At 35.0% G+C, this 15,284-nt stretch overlaps 1 protein-coding gene across 1 annotated transcript; it reads right to left on the bottom strand.

Annotated features, from left to right (window-relative positions):
- Positions 1–5,014: 5,014 nt before the first annotated feature.
- On the bottom strand, positions 5,015–6,922 carry LOC127486304 (olfactory receptor 8B8-like). The gene is made up of 2 exons (XM_051830145.1): positions 6,905–6,922; positions 5,015–5,935 (listed from the first exon to the last, which is right to left on the bottom strand). The coding sequence occupies exons 1-2, from the start codon at positions 6,920–6,922 to the stop codon at positions 5,015–5,017; spliced, it is 939 nt and encodes a 312-aa protein (XP_051686105.1).
- Positions 6,923–15,284: the final 8,362 nt, after the last annotated feature.

Below are 15,284 nucleotides of genomic sequence, written 5' to 3'. Positions count from 1 at the left end.
GTCTCAATGCAAGAAAGAAAAATAAACTGTGCCATATTTATTTAAAAATCCCTTGTCAGCGCCTCACAAGTTCGTTATAACTGCATGATTAATTCTTAGAGTTATGTCGGCTTTCTACGACCTTTTGGAATTTACCTACATGTAGGATGTATTTAAGCTATTTAAATTCATTTTCTTTTGAAATCATTTTCTAAAAGGTGAAGCCAGGGAACTTAAAGAAGGTGTATTTTTCTGAACACAAAGCAATCTCTTTTTGTATTTTGGGAAATTTCAAATGAACTACTAGTGATCTGGTTGAATTCACACTTTAGTCACTTTAAATAGTGATGAAATATATGAGCAGTGGATATATTTCTGCAGTGTGTGCAGAAGGTAGCAAATAACGCATACGATACTTCCTTCTTTAAATAGAATTTAAATAAGTGGTGTTATCAAAGGAAGCAGCAGGTAAAGTAAAATCAAAAAGGAATTTCAAACCAAGTTATACTATTTTATATAAATAGAACAACTTGAATGAAAAGCCAAGCATGTTGATGTTGGAGCTATTATGTGAGGACTAAGAAGTCATTTCAAATTATAGGTTTTTAGTCACTGGGATAAATATCATAGGGATTTAGCAATGCGGAATTTATAAAAATAATCAATATAAACAACCACTTATGCTAAATTTCACAATATATAAGCATTGGGTAGAGATTAGAAAAATGGTAAAACATGGCTGAATTGTGGCACAACACATAAAGCTGCTGTTTGCAAGGCTGGCATCCTATATGGGTGCCAGTTGGATCTCAGCTGCTCCAGTACCAATCCACTCCCTGTTAATGTGCCTGGAAAAGCATCAGAAGATGGTCCAAGTGTTTGTGCCCTTGCCACCCACATGGGAGACCAGGATGGAGTAGCAGCAGACTCCTGGCTTTAATCTGCACAAACTTGAAAGGCAGTGTTAGAGAGGGAGAGATAGAGAGAGAGTGTGTGTGTGTGTGTGCACAACTTTGAGGTCATCTGGGGAATGAACCAATGAATAGACACACACACACACTCTCTCTCTCTCTCTCTCTCTCTCTATCTCTATCTCTCTATCTCTCCCTCTCTAACACTGCCTTTCAATTTAAAAAAATTAAAACTTTTTTAAAAAATGATGGAGCCAACAATGTGGTGCTGGCAGGTTAAGCCACTGCCTGTTACACCAACATCCAATATGAGCACCAGTTCAAGTCCTGGCTGCTCCACTTAAAAGCCAGCTCCCTGCTGATGTACCTGGAAAGGCAGTAGAAGATGTCCCAAGTACTTGGGCTCCTGCCGTCCACATGGGAGACTGGATGGAGTTCCAGATTCCTAGATTTGGCCAAGCCCAGTCCTGGTCATTGTGGACATTTGGGGAATGAACAAGTAATAAAAGATTCTCTCTCTCTCTCTCTCTCTCTCTCTTTCTCTCTCCCCGATCTTCTTTCTCCTCCTCTTTCTCTCCGTAACTCTGTCTTTCAAATAAATAAATAAATCTCTACAAAAAAAGAAAAGAAAATGTTTCTCTCTCTTTAAGTCATATTTTAAAATTTTCAGGGTAGTCATATTTCCCCGTTTTATTAAATGGATAATATCCTAACATCCTACTCTTTTTTTAACTTTTATTTAATAAATATAAATTTCCAAAGTACAGCTTTTGGATTACAGTGGCTCTCCCCTCCCATAACTTCCCTCCCACCCACAACCCTCCCATCTCCCACTCCCTTCCCCATTCCATTCACATCAAGACTCATTTTCAATTCTCTTTGTATACAGATCAATTTAGTATATATTAAGTAAAGATTTAAACAGTTTGTACCCACACAGAAATACAAACTGTAAAGTACCATTTGAGTACTAGTTATAGCATTAATTTACTTTTACAAAACATTAAGGACAGAGATCCTACATGGGGAGTAAGTGCACAGTGATTCCTGTTGTTGACTTAACAATTGACACTCTTGTTTATGGCCTAACATCCTACTCTTAAAAATACATTGTCACAATTGGTTTTATTCAACTAATGTTCCTTTCAAATTATCATTGCTCCCTAGCCACAATAGGAGGTGTTAATGCCTTAAATTACATGTGGAGAGTCAACAAAAATCAGAGTGATTTAATTGTTTCAAAATCATCCTGCCTTCTGGGTTTAATCATTCTTCAATGTCAAATAAGCCTTCTTTCTTACCTTAATTGATAAGCCTCTATCATATCCATTAAAACCCTATGATCTTCATATGTTTAGAGTCTTTTACTTTATTCTTCTGGTTTTCAAATTGCTTCTTTGTAATTTGGGATTAAATTTCTATTAAACATTATCTTTAAAAGTTACTGTTTTCTTACTTCCGATTCTTCACAAATGAGGCCAGTGTACACTAATTATTAATGTGTGGATCTCGTGTTCAACCACTTTTGGAACAGTGGAGGATAAGTATAACATTCTCCAGAACAGGATACAACTTGACATTGAAATATTATTTGCATCATCACTGACCATTTGACACACGTGGATCTTTATTTATTAGCTACTTAATCTTTAGGTCATGACAAAAGGATCTATCCCATGAGTTATAAGACTCTGAAAACATTTAAAATCTTCTTGTTTTTGTTTTTTACTTTCTGCAACAAAGTCAATTCCCTAACTAACCCAAAAGCCAATCATGTGCCAACTATCTTAGCTCAACAGTCCTCACAGTTTTTCCTAAAAAAAGAAAGCCATGACACTGTTGTAAAGACTTTTCAATAGCCTTTGAACAAATGTAGTGGAAGGTCATTATGAGAATCCAGGACAGGATACAAATTTCGATTGGATGTATTTAGACCATTTACTATGCATGAACCTCTTGTTTACTGGCTATTTATCCATTTGTCTTCTGGCTCATAGTCTCATTTCCTCACAAAACCCTGTTACATCAAGTAAAAAATTCTGATATATTTCAATTTCATTTCTTTTTATTTTTTGAAAACGTTCACTTCTGTAATTCAAACAAAAATTTCCTAACTATCCTAGTTCAACAGGCCTCTACTTACATACACACAAAAAATTATTACTTAATTACACATGCTCTACTTAATAGGTAGCAGCTAAAAATGAGAAAAGTATCCACAATATGAACACGGAATGTTGATTACTCGAGAATTGGGGGTATGGGGAAGGCAAAGAGGGCTTGTGTTAAAAACCATGGGAAGCTGAGTGTGATTTAGAGATTGATATAAATATATTAAAATAATACATTAAGTGTAGAGAAAGTAGAGCACAGGTATATGGGTACTTTTCATAATTCTAAATTTTTTGGTATGTAATTTTAAACTACTCTAAAATTAAAAAGTTAAAAATATAGATTAAGTATATTTAAAATGTGATTATACTTTATTTCAAGGACTCTCAAGAAATACATTTTAATATCCAGTGTTATTTCACTTAACTTATCGAATTAAACTCTTGGTTTCTTACCTGTTTCTTCAATACTAAAAACAATTATGAATAGTTCTATAGGATATTCAAATTTTTGTTAAGTCTGAAAGTATCTTTAACATTATAGAATGCTTTCTTGAAATTATTCAAAGAAATGAATTCTCTGAAATATATGAACCAAACAGTAGCAAAATATCCTGGAATTTTAAGAGCAAATAAAATTTTCTTGTAGTTTTCCTTGTTTATATCGTACAAAAGATAAACAAAATTATTCAAATAAACAAACAATCTAAATCTTTTAAATTAGATATCATGCTCTTGGTTTATGGATTTTGTTATATTATATTATTATTAATAAAGGGAAATAATTTCTTCTACAATTATTAAGCAACATCAGATTGTTTTCATGATAAGAAATTAATAAAATGAAATAAAGTCCATTAAGTAAATTCACCCAACATCTGGGAACAAAGCAGAGTCATCTTCCAAAATAGCACTGTTTTCTAAAATTTCATATTTAGAGAAACAATGCTCATAAAATGAGGTGTACAGGAAATATATTATAAGTATAGAACATTTGAAATTTTGATACTGATGTTTTTTTCTTGCTTTTGTCTTTTAAAAAGCTGTGTAAGTTGTTAAATACTCTGAGCTTCAGAATCTTGTCCATAAAATAAATGCATATTGAAGATCTGATATGTGAATTTCAATTAAATAATAGTAAATGTAACAATTCTGCCAGAATTAGTTTAATGCATACTGCTTACAACCGCAAAGTGCATTGTACTTAATAGTTCACATAGAAAATACCTGTATCTGTGAATTACTGACTAAGTGTATTAAATATAGAAACTTACTCCTTCACATGGAAAACATGTTGTTGAACTTACATATCATTACAGGTGCTAATAAAAACTGTCTGCCCAGTGGAATAATTTCAACCTTTTGATCCTGTACTTTATCACTTGTCAAATATTTGTCACATCTTTTTTTAAAAGATTTTATGTATTTATTTGAGGGGTAAAGTCACAAACAGTGAGTGAGAGAGAGAGAGAGAGAGGTCTTCAATTCGCTGGTTCACTCCCCAACTGGCCACAACAGCTGGAGCTGAGCGGATCTGAAGCCAGGAGCCAGGAGCTTCTTCCAGGTTTCCCACGAGGGTGCAGGGATCCAAGCACTTGGGCCATCTTCTAAGTGCTTTTCCAAGCCACAGCAGAGAGCTGGATCAGAAGAGGAGCAGCAGGGACTAGAACCGGTGCCCATATGGTATAGATTAACATACTGCACCACAGCGCCAGCCCCTCGTCACTTCCAAAAATAATAAACTGAATAATGACAATGAAAATCAAGAGTTAAAACTATTACTTAATGATGATCTCAAGCAGTTATAGGGTGAAAGGAGAAATTTCATGTATGGTAAGAAGGAAAAGGAAGGGAAAAAAACCTCTAGAGGATAAAACATTGAAACATCAAGAAAAGGGAATTTCCTTCAGAACGTTGGGAAAGCAATAGGAAAACAAAAGTTCTAAAAATTGGTGATGAAATCCATACAGTCTCTTTCTTGCAACTATGTACTAAAAAGTATAGTGTTTCTAACTAAAACTTGATACTGCTCAGGGATTTTCTCAACACAATTTTAACATCTTTGTTCCTTAAACTGTAGATTAAGGGATTCATCATGGGAACCACAATAGTATAAAAAACAGAAGAAATTTTACCCTCACCCATTGATTCAGCAGAAGATGGTTTGAGATACATGAATGCACCTGATCCAAAGAACAGAGAAACAGCAACTATGTGGGAACTGCAGGTGCTGAAGGCTTTGGATCTGCCCTCAGTGGAGCTGATTCGCAGGATGCTGGAGAGAATGAAACCGTAAGAGATGAAGACCATGAGGCTGGGAACAGTGATGTCAATGCCTGCTACTATGAAGATCTCTACCTCATTGACATACGTGCTGGTGCAGGAGAGCTCAAGCAAAGGGAGAACATCGCAGAAGTAGTGGTCGATGGTGTTTGCATCACAGAAGCTCAGCCTGAGAATGCATCCAGTGTGGATCATGGCGTGAGAAAAGGCAGTCAAGTATGAACCCAGCATAAGGTTGAAACAGACTTTAGGGGACATGATTGTGTTGTATAGAAGTGGCTTGCAGATGGCCACGTATCGATCATAGGCCATGGATGTCAGCACATGGCATTCAGAAATGACAAAAAAGCAAAACAAGTAGAACTGTGTCATACATCCTATGTAAGATATACTATTCTTCAATACAAAGCTCATCATCATTTTGGGTGTAATTACAGAGGAATAACAGAAGTCTATGAAAGACAAATTAAGGAGGAAAAAGTACATGGGAGTGTGCAGGTGTGAATTTAGCACAATTAAAATGATCAAGCCCAGATTTCCAAAAAATGTGATCATATATGTGACTAGAAACAAGAAGAAAAGGGGCAGCTGGAGGTCTGGTTGGTCTGTTAATCCCATCAGGACGAATTCTGTCACAAAAGAGCCATTTGTGTGTGCCATAACTCCCTATGTGAATCTGTGGACACAAGAAATAAGAATTACCTTAGAACACCCCTCTTTCAACAATATTTTCACGTACTAGACAATATTGTCTTCCTGTTATTCAAGCCCTACAAGCTAAACAAAGCAAAAAATCCCTCCTATGAGAAAGTCAATGATTTCATATGCAAATATGATTGCTGAGAAGGTGCATGGAAAGGATAGAGGGCAGATCTGGACACAATGGTCCCTCTCCTCTCATTATTTTGTCATATGCTTTGAGATCCTTCCTTACAAATAAAATCAGAATCAAAATTGGTGCTACCTCTAATGCAGATTAGAATATTCTGGAGTGGGCACCTAAACAATTTCTAATTGAAACTAAGAAAACTTTAGTCTATAAGTGATTGGTTACTGCCTATTGTCAGAGAATGAGAATTATGAATATAGACCAGTGATAATTCTGACCATGCAGAGGGAATCATCTTATTAAGAATGTGCAACCCTTGTGAACACCAATGTGTTGAATATTCTCTGAGCTCCTTTCAAAGAGAATCTTTGCAACATTCATGAGGCTAAGAAGTTCATGAAATGGAGAGAAAGGAGAGATCCTTGGTTTTCACTTAAAACATGAGGAGATCACGCTTTGTTAACATCAAGGCACTGACAGAGAAATCTTGCATAATCTTCCCTATATGTGAATTTACCATAAATAAACTCATGTAAGGAAGGAAGAGGATGTTTGATTCTAGAAGTCTTTAGGAGGGAAAAACACATAGGGTTTGTCGGTTTGTTAAAGATCATCAAGCTTCAGCTATGCAAGATAAATGATTTCTGGAGACCCGATTATAGCAATGTAGCAACAAATAATAATACTGATTTAGTATACTTGATATTTTCTAAGAAGGTTCATTTAAAAATTAATTTTCTCAACTCATGAACAACAATACACAAAGGGTGTGCCTATGAAGGGATGGATATCATAATTAATTTGATCATTGTGATTGTTGCACATTGAGTACATATTTCAAAACATGATATTATCTATTTCACATATACATATATATATATGCACATATATAATTTTGTGTTTCTGAATTTCCATGAGAGCATCAAATAAAAAAGAAGAAGTGAATGTAAATGCAATCTCAAACTCACCTTCTGCAGGCAAGAAATACTGATGGTTTCCTTATTGCTATAAAATCGGTGGTCTTGCTAAGGCCAGTGTCAGGCTCCGTGACTTTGCTACCTTGGAATCTAATAGGATGTTGCATGTAATTATTTTTTCATGTACCACAATAATCTTTCAGACTCGCTGGTTACAGTTCCTGATTATATTTTTTGGCATTTCAAGTACCAAGGGAAAATAAACAACATGTGTCATTAAGACATTTGCCACCTGATGAGACACTTGGAGATTTAACTGATTTAACTTATTTAATGATGTAATATGCTTGATTATAAGAAGGGTTAAGGCTTGCCAATTGCCTTCCCAGGGAACACATTTTAGGAAGAATAATGCAATAAGGAGATGGTAGATGTACATCAGATCATGATCTGCCTTTATCTGAAGAGTGATTCAATAATTACTCAAGTTTTCACTTCACTCCAGAGAATATTTTTTCTCTCATTGAGAAGCCAAATATAAGTGTTCTCCACCATCTTCAACTCTGTAGGGAAATGGATTGCCCCTCCCCCCCTTTTCAAATATCTTTAATAGAAATTTTCTGTCTATCTGCTTCTTTATTTCTTTATATGAAATTTTTCAAGGATTTCAGTAACTTACTGAAATATCCCTCCTAGGATATTTCCAAGATGACTTTTCTTGTGTTGCATCCCCACTAAAGTTTTTATTTCTAAATGCTAAAGGAAATTCCTACCTGAATAACACGCTGGTTCCTAAGATGTGACATTTCAGTAATGGGATCATCAATTTCTTCTCATCAAAAAAAAAAAAAAAAAAGAATGTGGCCTATGGAATTAGAAAGTCTGGGTTGGAATACCTGTGCCTCTCACAAATTAGTTAACAATTTTGTACTTCAGGTGGATCTTTGCAAAACAGAGATAATAAAAATAACATCTCTTTTATTGAAATGTTGAAACATTAAGACAAAACATTAAATCAAAATGGTTGGAATACTGATGGCATTTGGTAAATATTCAACTGTCAGTTGTGAAAATCAGTGGTTATGGACTTAGGATGGATATTGTTTTCATAAACTCATTTTACGTTGAAAATATCATAAGCCTATAAAGTAAAGTACAATTGGTGAAAGATGTTTAGTTAAATACCCAACACAAAAGAAACACTACAGTTTTCAATTCTGTGTAAAATTTAAAAAGCTTAATATCCAAGAAAACATTAGAACAGTGATTACTGAGGGTGGGAGGGATGAGTGACAATAAGGAATTTTTTAATAGGAACATAGTCAGAAGGAATGAGACTTTATATTCTACTGCACTTTAGAGAGAAGACAAAGTATTAGATTTTAAAAACCACTAGAACAGAAGCTTTGAAATTTCCAAACACAGAAAAATAATAAGAAAATGGAAATATCATAATCTTATCCTTTACATGGCAACGACATTTTGGATTCTCACACTGAACCCATGACAATAGTTACAATATTTGCATTTAATAGAAAGATTTTGGGGCCAGTGCTGTGTTATAGCAGGTAATGCCACTGACTGCAGTGCTGGCATCCCATATGGGCACCGGTTCAAGTCCCAGGTGCTCCACTTCTGAACCAGCTCTCTGCTATGGCCTGGGAAGCAGGACAAGATGACACAAGTCCTTGGGGCCCTGCACCTGCATGGAAGACCCAGAAGATACTCCTGGCTCCTGGCTACAGATTGGTGCAGCTCTGGCCACTGCAGCTAATTGGGGAGTGAACCAGTGGATGGAAGATGGAAGACCAACCTCTCTCTCTCTCTCTCTCTCTCTCTGTCACTCACATTCTCTGTGTGTGTGTGTGTGTGTTTCCTTCTTTCTCTGTATAACTGTGACTTTCAAGTAAATAAATAAATCTTTATAAAAAGATTTTAAGATATGAAAAAATGCATTGAATAAACATAATCTATAAGTATCATAGCTTAGCCAACCTTAAACACACTCAGAATATTTACATTAGTCTAGAGTACATCCCAAGAGAATACCATCTAACATAACCCTACTCCAGAAAAATAGAAAACTTACAGAATGACATTTTAAATCCTAGTGTTTTCATACAATTGTAAGTCACAAAATGATGACTTCAATATTACAAGTTGCAGAATGTCTGTTTTGATTATCTCATGGTTTGTGCTGCATTTTCCATCAAAATTCTCATCAACAATGTTTGGCTTTCTTTTATTAATGTGTTGCTCCCTACACCATATACAGCTTGGTGTAATTGACATACAAGTTTATAACATACGTTGATTCTGCCATTTTTACCACTTTACTGCTAAATACAATACAATACAGAGTACAGTGAAGGCACTCTCAAACATTTTTGGAAATTGTGTTGTTCTCTTGTTAAAATGTTTCAAATTTTTCTCCATATTTATCATATACTGAAAATACGGTTTACAAAAATAATGACTCCCATACTATTCTCACAGCTGTCACACAAAGAAGATATTAGTAAAGCTCTAAGATAACTATCATGCGGATTTGTAGTATATCCTAACAGCTGTTCTAACATTTCCCCCCGAACACACTGTTATTTAGTCCTAAACACTGCAGCTAGCACAGGCTGTGAACAAACAGCTTTGTCCCTCCAAAGGTCAAGAACATTCAGGAAAAAAGATACCAGCATGATGACAGAATATGAGACCCAGATTTTCAAAACCCCATGTTGGCTGGCACCACGGCTCAATAGGCTAATCCTCCCCCTTGCGGCGCCGGCACACCGGGTTCTAGTCCCGGTCGGGGCGCTGGATTCGGGGCGCCGGATTCTGTCCCGGTTGCCCCTCTTCCAGGCCAGCTCTCTGCTGTGGCCAGGGAATGCAGTGGAGGATGGCCCAAGTGCTTGGGCCCTGCACCCCATGGGAGACCAGGAGAAGTACCTGGCTCCTGGCTTCGGATCAGCGCGGTGCGCAGGCTGCAGCGCGCCAGCTGTGGTGGCCATTGGAGGGTGAACCAACGGCAAAGGAAGACCTTTCTCTCTCTCTCTCCTTGTCCACTCTGCCTGTCAAAAAAAACAAACAAAAAAAAAAAACAAAAAACAAACAAACAAACAAAACCCACATCAGGAAGTTTAGCTGGAAACCACACACATACAAGAGTACTTTAAATCTAACCTTGAAAACGGGCCTGCGAAACATCTGTGGACAACATGACTATTCTCTGTTTCTGTGTGTAGCACATCCTTAAGTATCATCATTGGCCCTATGTCACAGTGGTTGATATGGGGAGGTCTTTAAGCTGGAAAAATGGCCATTACTGAATCACATAGAACTCCCAGTAGTAAAAAACTCAATGATGTACATAAGATAAACCATATTCAGAATACTCTAGAATTGAAAAACTGGTTTCTGAAGCGATTCTATATGTAGTATGAGAGTTAAAAGACAAAATTATTAGAATAATTACAACTTAAATAAATTGTCAAAGGATACATAGTACAAAGGAATATAGATTTTGACATAAAAATGTAAATTGTGGAAGGCATTGAAAGTATAGAGTTGCTGTACACATTGAAATTTGTTATCACGTCTATGCTAGAAAATTTTCCTAGCTTTGATAAAAAGAAAGTGTATTCCTGAGTTGTGGGATGAAATGTTCTGTGGATATCAATTAGGTGCATTTGGCCCGTAGTATAGATTAGCTATGATGTTTCTTTGTCAATTTTCTACCTACTTTTTCTGTCATTGCTGAATGTGGGATGTTGAAGTCCGCTATTAATATTGTATTGGAGTTTATGCTTCTCTTTAGATTCATTAACATTTGTTTTAACTAGCCAGGTACCCTAGGCTTGGGTGTATACATATTTACTACAGTCACAACTTCCTCTTGAATTGATCCTTTAATCATTACACAATGCCCTATTTGTCTCTTTCAACAGTGTTTGTGTTCAAGTCTATTTTGTCTAGTATTAGGGTGGCTACTCCAGCTCATTTTTTCTTTCTCTTACCATGGTATATCTTTTACTATCATTTCACTTTCAGTCGATGTGCATGTTTGTTGGTGAGATATGTTTCTGGTATACAGCAGATAGATGGGTCTTTTATTTATTCTGTTCAGCCAGTCTGTATCTTTTAATTGGAGAATTTAGGTCATTTGCATTCAATGTTATTGACAAGTACCAAATTGGTCTGCCATTTTGCCATATATTTCCTACTGTTTGCTTTGGATTTCCTTTGAACTTTTACTAGGAGATTTTATGCCTTCACATTCTTTAAAAATGATGACTATTCTCTATTTCTGAATATAACACACCCTTAAGTATTATTTGTGTGGCTGGATGAGTGTTGACAAATTCTTTCCATTTCTCTTTATTTTGGAGGGTCTTTATTTCAGCTTCATCTTTAAAGGAGACCTTTGCTATGTATAGTATTCTGAATTTACAGGTGTTGTTTTTTTCTTAACACTTGGGCTATGTCCTCTATGCTCTCCTAACCTGTAGGGTTTCTGTTGAGAAATCAGCTTTCAGTCTAATTGGAGATCCTTTGAGGGCAATCTGGCATTTGTCTTTTGCATATTTTAGAATCTTTTCTTTAAGTTTTACTTATGAAAGTTTGAACATAATGTATAGTGATGAAGATCTTTCCTGATCATGTCTATAAGGAGATGTAGATGCTTCTCTTGTACTTGGATGTCCCTTTATTCCTCCTACTTAGGGAATTTTTCTACTATTATTTTACTCACAGTTCCCTATAGACTGTTCTATAGTGTATATGAATGTATTCAGTGATGTCTAATAAGGTTAAACCGCCTATCTCCACAATCATATAATATTATCATACCACAAATGTATGCAAAATCTTTTATCCCAAAGTTTCTTTTCCTGAAGAATAAAAACCACACTATCATTATCTGTAGTCAACTTACTGTGCAATAGAACAATAGAATTTGCAATTTCTAACTGATTATTATTTATTGATTATTAAATGAGAGCTCCCCCTCCATGATCTCCCTAACATTTGATACCACAAATTATACTCTCAAAATCTATGAGATCATCCTTTTAAGATTCCACATATGAAAGTATGTGATGCTTATCTTATGGTGCTATGTTTATGGCATTTAACATAATAATTTCAGTCCTGTCCATGTTGTTGCAAATGAAAGAATTTTGCTTATATGGCTAAATTGTATTGGATTGATTATATATATACATATATGTAATTTTTTATCCATTTATCAATTCATGGACACTTAGGCTGTATCCATTTCTTGGCTATTGTGACTAACGCTGCAATAAACATGGGCGTGCACATGTGTCTTCACGAGAGTAATTTCATTTCTCTTGGATGTCCATCTACTAGTGGGGTTGATGAGTCATAAAATAGCTCAAATTTTAATTTTTTGAAGAATGATCAGGCTGCTTTCAGCAGTAGCCCTACTAATTTATATTTCCAGCAAGAACATGCAAATATTCACTTTTCTCCAAATCCTCACCAACTTTTTCTATCTTCTATCAGTTTTTACAAGTGTCAATATATTACTGACATAAAGTTCGGAATTGCCTTTCAGGAAGGTTTATTTCTGATCCTTCAATGGAATGATTTTGTGTTAATGCACAGAAATAACATGTTTTCCAAGCACTCACAAACATCTTCTTTGTGCATGGGCAAAGTTGTATCCCACAGTTAATTACTTTAACTCTCATCTATGACAACACTTATAAAAATATATTTTCTCTCATCAATTCTTTAGAGGCATTAACAATAAAAATACTCCAAAAATAAGTAATGCTTGTAAAATACTCAGATTTGCACTCTAGTGATGATGTGTAGATTAGAACATGGGGAAACTGACAAGGTGAACTTTGGGGAGTCCTTGTGGTGGGTTACTCTGATAGTCAAGTGAGAGAAACGGTTTGTGCTGTTTTTAAAGATTAATCATAATCAAAAGGCTTGTGTAGGTTAGCTATTGCCCAGAGAAGAATACTTATGTTTGGTAAAGAATATTTACTATTGATAGCTATTATATTATCCTTAGGCATTCTGTAGCTTACATATATAAATGTGAAAGATTTATACAGTCTTAACAGAAAGCACAGAATAGCTTACATATGTAAAAAAAAAAGAAATACCAAAGTTTGGTTATTTCTTGTATTTAAGCTTTTTAAATGAATTTTTGAAAAAAATCAAATGAATGGAAATAATCTTAAAGAAGGCATATTTTTTCTGAATATAGAACAGTCTTCTATTTTGTGGCTCTTCAAATGAAACATTAGTGATCTCATTGAGTTCATCTTTTTGATCTCTTCAAACGGTGACGAAACACATGAGGAATGGATGCACTTCTGCAGTGCCTGCAAAGAATCCCAAACAACATAAAATTGTTTTCATAGTAAAATGGAATTTTATTTGATACAGAAAATAATTGTAGCAAAAGCAGCAGCAGATAAAGAAAAACAGCTAACACCTATCAAGCTATGCCATTTTATACAAATAGGACTTGCTGAGCGAAATAGCAAAGATATGATCTTGGAGACATTGTGTGAGGAGTGTGGAGACAGAGAGGTCAGTTCAAATTATAGGTCATAGATGTAGCAGTGCTGAGTATCTAAAAATAATCAGAGGAGCCAAGAAATGATTCATGCTAAATTATGCCATACCTAAACATCAGAGATAGATCAGAAAAATGACAAAATGCTGTTTATTATGATGGTTATCTTTGAAAATATTTAAATTGTCTTTTGCTATATTACTTATAATTCTAAAATCAAACAATATGTGAGTCATTTCATTGTTTTAAGAACTTTCCGCTACCTGAGTTAATAATTCTTTAATATTAAATTTCCTTTATTTCTCACTTTAATTTATAATCCTTCATCATGGCCACTGACATTTTATGAGCTTCATATTTTTAAGATTATCATAAGTAGGAGTTTTCATTTTCTCATCATTTTAGCTTTCAGATTTCTTCTTCCTAACTTCGTGCTGCTCACTAGTTTGTTTCCTCTCACTGCCTGGTTCTTCACAGATGGGGACACTGGAAATCAATGCACAATATCAGTGTGTGGATGCTGTGGATCACAGTGTCACCTTGTAGTCACTGTTCAGTAGTCTCTGTACAGCACAGTGGAATGTGACGTCTCAGGACAGGATACAAATTGAAAAGGAAATGCATTTAAATCACCATTGAACATTTACCACAGATGAAATTCTTGTTTACTGAATATTTATCACTTTGAAATCTGGCTGAAGGTTTCATTTTTTTTCCCAAGCCCATATTACGTCACTTGAAGATGCTGAATATATATATATATATATATGTATATATATATATATATATAATTCATTTTTGTTCAAAAAGATTCATTTCTCTTCTTGAGCCAATCATTACCAAGCGTCCTTGCCCAACAGACCTCCACATTAACAAAAATAGTCGTAATGCAACATGATAGCCTGCATGCTCTTCCTCACAGAGGGCAGCCCGAAGTAAAACTGAAATATGACCACAGAATATTGATTACTACAGACTGGAGGGATGGGAGAGACACATGAGGTTTGGATGAAAATGTTTAGGGAAACTTGAGTGTGGTTTGCAGATGGAGACAAACACACTAATTTAAGATGTTAATAATAGGGAAGTTGTGTGGGGATTAAATGGGAAAATGTACAACTATATAATTTATTCCGTAAGGTTATAAGTATACTGAAATAAATGATAAAGCAACAACTACAAATTAAGTAAACCTATCATGGGACAATATTTCTTTGACCCCCAAGAAATGAATTTAGTTATAGTGTTATTTTCCTAATATTACCCAAACTCTTTGTTGCTAACCTGTTCTTCACTACAAAAGATGATGCTAAATAGTTCTACAGCAGATACAAAATTATTTACCTGTAAGAAATTAGCTAGTAGTGAAGTGTGCTCTTTGATGCCATTGGAAATTACTTCTCTCCCCAAAATGAAAGAAACAGTAGCACAATACTCAGGGGCTTTATTTAGAAAATCTGAATTTCTTTTAGTTTTCCTTGGTTTTACTGTGCTAAAGATAATAATAATTACCAGAAAAATCAAAGCATATAAATCATTTAAATTAGATATGGTGCTCTTCTATAGTAGCTCTTGTTATTTCATAATCTTTTAATAAAGTGAAATAAATTTCGCTGTATAACTGTGGAAAAAATCATCAATTTTTCCAATGCAACAAAAAAAAATGACACAGACTTATAGATAGATTTCAAATATTCATGG

This window comes from Oryctolagus cuniculus, chromosome 1 (genome assembly GCF_964237555.1).
Source record: "Oryctolagus cuniculus chromosome 1, mOryCun1.1, whole genome shotgun sequence".
NCBI lineage: Eukaryota > Metazoa > Chordata > Mammalia > Lagomorpha > Leporidae > Oryctolagus > Oryctolagus cuniculus.
This window is presented reverse-complemented; position numbering and strand designations above follow the sequence as displayed.